Raw genomic sequence first — 6,636 nt, forward strand, 5'->3', positions numbered from 1 at the left:
ATGTCAGATAATGATGAGGTACAGAAGGGGTGAGATTTGGGAATCTCACAGCTCCTCCTGAGGGCAACAGGAAGAAAGTGTTGGGATTTACCTCCACATCAACACCAAGGGGATCAAACCCTTCTCTTTAAAATGAAGCATGATTGCATACGGTGTGAACTAGACCATGTGTTCTCTGATTCTGGTCTTCCTTTTAGTCCAGCCACTAGACCCAGATGAACTTCCCTCTCTGAGCCTCCATTTCCTCAGTTGTAAGATGTGGCTGCTAATAAGTATAAAGCAGGTGTATCATTCAGTGATGTCATGGATGTGAAGCTGCTTTAAAAACAGTAAATTGTACCCCTTCAGCGGTTGCTATTGCTGCCTGGCAGAACCAACAGCTGCAGATCAAAGATGGTTCATGCAAATATGGAGCTTCCTGAGGAAATCTGTGGTTGGTAGATGCCCTCAAGGGTCAACACATGCTTTCTTTGCCAGGATTTGGGGATTTCTGAATTTCTGCCAGCTTACTGTGTCAGCCAGGAGCTTCTCGCTGGAGTTGCAGGAGAGCTGTCACCTCCCCTGGTGCCACCTCCCACTGTGATGCCAGGGGAGGAAGCCCTGGAGTCATCACATTGGGCAGGTCCGGAGGTGGCCTCCAGACCCTCTGACCTGCTTGCACCAAGCTGATTCCTACCTGTGTCCAGAGTGACAACCTGAGCTGCCCCTCCCAAGCACTAGTCCTCGTTTTCACACACCCCATCATCAAATTCTCTCCAACTCCTCTGTGTACAGGCTTTGGACTCGGGAAGGATAATTCAGGGCCTGTCCCTGAGTCACTTCCATCTGAGGGACAGACTAACTGTTCTGTTTGCAAACTTGACATGACTGACCGCCCCAGATCTGAGACCTTAGAGCCCCTTCTTTATCAGCCACCACTACGACATGACTAACATGGATATCTCACTATGTCCTACACTGTTCTAAGCACTTGATTTAGCTTACAGCATTTAGCTATCACCACACCCTATCAATCAGGTAGGTTCTCTTATTAGCCCCACATTACAGGTGTTAACACTGAAGCACAGAGTTAGGCCACTTGTCCAGGTCATGCTCCGTTACTCATCCAGCATGCTCTGTGCCAACCAGTAGTCCCATCTAATTACTCCCCTCCCACCCCAACTCAGAGCCCTTTTCCGACACTTTCACAATTCTAACACAGCTCCATGGCTATGATCTCATCCTTCGAGGGCCTTAATACCTGTGATTTCATGTTAAAGAGCAGAATTCTCAAATGGAAGTCTTAAACTCCCCAGACTCTGATGACATTACCCTTGCTTCTGTATGCATTCCCAGAATTATAGAATCCAGTGATAGATCCCACAACCAGATACGATGAGAAAATCCTAGAAAGGGATCCTAGTACCCAGTGATTGGGCTTTTGAGTCCAGGTTCAACACTAGACTCCTGGGGGATGGGATGGGGGTAGGAGTGGAATCTAATAGAATGCCTAGTCTGGGAAGGACCTGGGGCCTTGGGTCTGCTCCAGCCCAACCCATGTAGGGACTGTCTCTTCTCACTGACCATCTAAAACTTCAGGAGCTCCTCACTCTCATGTGGTCACTCACTCCAGGGCCTCATCTGATATTCGGGAAAGTTAATGTCATTGCTATGCCTAACAGAGCCTAGGGTGGTGACGCCCAGGCCAGGCAGCAGGTCATGAGGTCCCGGTCCCGGATATTGGGTAAATCACTAGATCTCTCTGAGCTTCAGTTTCTTCTTCTGGACGAGCTGGGGCTGGACCAGATGATTTCTAGGGCCTCTACCACTCAAGGGAGAAAGCTATCTAAGTCCCAAGAGCTGCCACCTGGCCTCTGATTAGAACTACTCACCATGATTATCACTCAATGAGCACCTAGGCACTGTGCCGAGGACTTTACACCTATTTACTCACTTAATTAGCCCAAGAAGGCTTCCTGGAGGAGAGGAGGTGGAGGACCTGTGTCTGTCTGGAGGACATAAGGAAGTGGAGAGGGAGGGAAGATGGCAAGATTAGCCACGAGGAACTCCAGGGACCTGGTGGGATAAGGGAGTCTTCCCATGGGAGGTGAGCTGTTGCTTCCCAAAGGCAGAGGCAGAGACAGGGGCTGGCCAAGACGGCATGGCCTTTGCACTCCCAGGCACTGAATGTAGCCACAGAACCGAGAGTGGGGTTGGAAGCCCAGATGCCCTGCTGACCTCTCCCTTGATCTGTGCCCACAGGACTACTGTGAGCTGAGCCCCTGACATGTGGACTGGCCGGGGCCGACGGCAGGAGGGAGCTGGATGAGTGCCCGGAGTCCCCAGGCCTACGCCGCCCCCGGAGAAGAGCCAGGGTCCCCCGGCCCGGGCGCCCGCGGGCCGCACTCAAGGCCGGCTGCCCGGCCCGCCGTGCCCGGCGCTGTTCTGCGCCTTCGGCCTGTGCGTGCTGCTGGCGGGCGTGAACGTGACGCTGGTGGGGGCCTTCGCCTCCTTCGTCCCGGGGCACAACGCGCCGCTCATTGTGGGGCAGGCGCTGCTCGTGCAGCGCGGCTGTTCAGGTTGTCACTCTGGACACAGGTGCTCGTGCTCAGCTTCTTCGCGGCCTGCTGCGTGTGTAGCCGCCGCCGCGGGCCCGCGCCCTATTCGCGCTCGACGGCGGCCGCGGACCCCTGCCAGGGCGGGGGCGGCGGGCGGGTGGCGCTGGAGATGGAGAGCAGCGAGCGCACGGCGCAGGACACCACGGCCGTGCAGCCCGGCCCCGCCGCCTCGGCTGCGTCGTCCGGCCGCTGAAGCCCCAGCCCCGGCCCCTTCGCCCTGGACGCCTTCGCGCCCGCAGCCGTCTACGCGCCGCGCGCCGACGGGATCCGGCTCGACCTGCCCCGGGAGCGCGTCGCCCCCTAGCCGCCCGGGTCCCCGGCCCTGACTCCCCTGTCCCGGTTCCCTCCCATCAGTGCCATTAGGAAAAAAGAGAGGGAGGAGGAGAGACAAGAAAAAGAAAATTTTCATACGGGTCCGGTGCTGGGCACAGGCGGCCTCCTCTGTCCCATCTCTGGAACTTCCGGGGGAGGGAGCGGGGAGTGTGATGATGGTGTCCAGGCACGGCCCTCAAAGGGTGGGGTCTGCTGGGCCCTAGTTTACCTCACTCCCCAGACGTCCGGAAACTGGGCTGCTGGCCCTTCCCTCCCTGGGCACTGTGAGCAGAGCCACTCTGAGGGGCTCTCAGCAACGCCCGCGCCCCCAAGGGGTGGGAGGAAGAGGGGGAGAAAGGACGGGTTCAGACTGGGCTGTCTCCTGTCCCCGCCTGCTGTGAAAGGCTGCCCGCTCCCCTTCTGTCCCTCCCCGCCCTCCTTGTCTCTACCCCAACATGACCTTTTGGGGTTAATGGGGGGAGGATCTGATTTGAGCCAGATCACCCCTAAGATAGAGCTGTGTTGAGCACACTCCACCCTTTCTGCCCGACTAGAGCAGGGGGAGCTGAGCTGGGGGCCGACAGGGAGGAGTGGTGAGGGGGCTCCTCCCACCCTGAAGGTCTCGGTGTGAACCGCGCTGTGTATTCCCGCTGTACCTCGCTCGCTCCTTAATAAATCACCTTTGGAGTCGTCCTCTGCCCTTGTGCAGCGCAGGAGGGAGGAGCTGACTGCGGGGCCTCTGACTCAGCACCCTGGAGTCTTCCGTCCTTCCACCCTGCGGCGGAGTGCTTCATCATCCCAGCACCAGCCCCCCTTGGAGACCTGGAAGGGAGCCCCAGGGAGAGGAGTGTGTGACTGTGAACAAAAGACTGTCTGAGACTGTGGGTGCCTGTGAACATCTGTGGAAACAGGGTGTCGGATGGGGGGCTGGATGAGTATATGAGTGTGACTGTGGGTGAGACAGCCTGGCTACGTTATGAGATGGGGAGTGTGGGAGTATTTTGGGTGACACTGAAGCGTGTGTGTGTGTGTGTGTGTGTGTGTGTGTGTGGTGGTGGTTGAGGGCTGGGTCACCCAGCAGGGATGGTGAGGCAAGAAGGGCTCCCCAGGTCTTGCAAAGCCTACACCTTTCTCCTGGCCTGGCTGAGCTTGCAGTCTGGGCTCAGCCTGTCTTCTGTCCAGGTGGGTGAGAGTGCCCGGGAGAGAAATGCAGGCTGCCCTGCGAGAAGAAACAAGGGGCTGGGGGCTGGGGGGAAGACACTGCAACCCTGGGCCAGCCCCTCCTCTCACTTCAGGGACCCAGGCAAGCAGTGCCCAGTGATGGTGGCACGCACTGGCCCACCACCCCTGGCTGGCCATGCCTCCCTGCCTAGCTGCCCTTGGCTTCATCAGCCTCCCTTTCTCTTTCCAGGCTGGGTTCTGCTGCTCTTCTGCCCTGGCGCAGGCACTTTCCACCAGCCCTGGGGCTCTTCCTCCCTTCCTCTGACCCTCTCTCTGCCTCTTCCTCTCCTGCTCTCTCCCTCCCACTGACCTGAAGAAGACTGACTCCCTCTCAGTGGGCACTGAGCAGGTCATCTCTATTAATTAGCACGGGTCGATGGTCCTAACCTGTGAAGCATCTAGCCCCTGGAGCTGATGACCTCTTCTCAGAGCACTTCCCCACCCCCACCTGCGTGTGTGTGTGTGTGTGTGTGTGTGTGTGTGTGTGTGTGTGTGTGTGTGTGTGTAAGGAAGGCCACCTCCCCAGGCTCCAGGCCTGTCTCTTCTGGTCCACTGGCAGCCTCAGGCGCCACCTGCTGCCTTGGAAGGGTAGGAGGTGAGAGGGGCCACTGCTGATGCCGCCTTGGGGTGTGGACCACCCTTCTCCCACCACCTTCTTTTTTTTTTTTGCGGTATGCGGGCCTCTCACTGTTGTGTCCTCTCCCGTTGCAGAGCACAGACCAGGGCACGAACCCGTGTCCCCTGCATCGGCAGGCGGACTCTCAACCACTGCGCCACCAGGGAGGCCCCCACCACCTTCTTAAGAAGAGGCACCCCAGATTCTAGCCCAGGAATGCCAGGCCCAGCCCAAACCCCTCCCCCTCCTGCTGGCAGAGGCCTGGAGTTGCACCATCAGGGTTTCTTCCTCCTCTACAAGAAGACTTCCAGATCCTGTCTTGGAGCCTGGCTGCTGGGGAGGAGAGTGAGCATGTGATAGGGTTCAAGGCAGTGGGCCACAGATCGATGGTGTGAGTGAATAGAATGGGATCAAGGTGGCAGCAGAGGGCAGGTTGTGGGGCATGGCTCCTTGGAGTCTCCCTTGCATTGTCACCGCCAGCTGAAGGTCATCTTTTGTCCCGTCTGTGCCTCCTCTCCCTCCCCAGCCACACCAGGAGATATGCTCTATACCCCAGGACCCACTTTCCAATCAGCCAGCCCTAGCAAAGCCCCCCAGGATCCCTCCAGGCCTGCCACACCCGGGGACTCCTCCCCTCATATCCCTTCAGGCCCCCCGAGGGCAGTGCGTCCACCGTGGAGCCAGCGAGGCCCAAGGGCAGCCGGGCAGCCGCAGTCTCCACACACAAGGAGGCTGGAGGATTGCCCTGCCCCCGCATGTCTGCAGTTCCTCTCGGGCAGGCTCCAGGCCCTGAGGACAGAGAGGGGTCCCAGGGGGCCACCGGGTGGGGAGCAGGTTTCTGTGGAAGGAGAGGAGGTGATTCTGACGGCACAGGCAGCAAGCTCCCTGACATTGAGGAATCTGAGCAGGGACTGGCACCTCCCGCAGGCTAACCCCTCCCACTCCCACTCCTGGCCCTGAGATTCAGAACTGAGGCACCAGGGTATGTCCTCAGAGGTCCAGGGGCTGCAGTGGAGAACACATAGCTGGTCCTTCTGAAAGGAGGGGTGCCGCCTGGGGCCTGGGGGAGATCAGGGGTGGCACAGTGAGGCCACTTCCCAGAGGGCCAAGACAACGGAGCCCACTAAGGGCCGGGAACTCGGATCCTCGACCTCTCTTCCCACTAGAAGAAATGAGGGAGGCCACTTAGGACCATTTTTTACTAATTAATTCAACATATAATTCTTGAGCCCTACTATGAACCCATAGCTTGGTGAACAAGCTCTGGTGGAGCTTACGTTCTACTTGGGGGAGAATTAAAGAATTAAATAAGTAAGCAAACAAGACAAAAAATACTAGCTAGTTGATAGTGCTGTGCAGAAAATCACAATCGGAAGGTGTGACAGAGGGACTTCGATGGCTGGAGAGGTCTCTGAGAGGTAACATTTAAGCTGAGCTCTGACTGACAAGAGTTAGCCACGCATGGGTCTAGAGCAAGAACATTTCAAGCTCAGGAAAATGGCCAGTGCAACCCTAAGGTGAGAATGAACTTGGCTTCCATGTGTCAGACCAAGAAAGAAGGGCTGTAGAGACAAGGGTGGGAGATGAAGCTGGAGAAGGTGGGAGCGGGCGTAGTGCTCAGCTCCTGTAAAGCTTAGTAAGCAGGGTGAGGAGCTGGGATTTTATTCTCCGTGAGATGGGAGCCACTGGCAGGTTTTAAGCAGGGAAGTGACATGATCTGATTTATGATTGCACAGCTCACTCTGCCTGCTATGTGGAAAATAGATGTTGAGGGACACGAGGGAAAAGAGGGGCCGGGTTAGGAGGTCATTGCAGTGGGAAACGTTGGGAGTCAGGACCGGAGTGGTGGCTGTGAGCTGGGCGGGCTGATGCGACACCCATTTTTGAGGT

The 6,636-nt window shown here is 57.4% G+C and overlaps 1 protein-coding gene across 1 annotated transcript; it reads left to right on the forward strand.

Moving 5' to 3' along the window:
- Positions 1 to 2,901, forward strand: TMEM275 (transmembrane protein 275). Its single transcript, XM_028488199.1, is given in 3 exon segments — positions 1 to 29; positions 2,326 to 2,539; positions 2,578 to 2,901. Coding segments are annotated over 3 exon segments (567 nt in total).
- Positions 2,902 to 6,636: the final 3,735 nt, after the last annotated feature.

The sequence above is a fragment of the Physeter macrocephalus genome, chromosome 4 (genome assembly GCF_002837175.3).
Source record: "Physeter macrocephalus isolate SW-GA chromosome 4, ASM283717v5, whole genome shotgun sequence".
Classification (NCBI taxonomy): Eukaryota; Metazoa; Chordata; class Mammalia; order Artiodactyla; family Physeteridae; genus Physeter; species Physeter macrocephalus.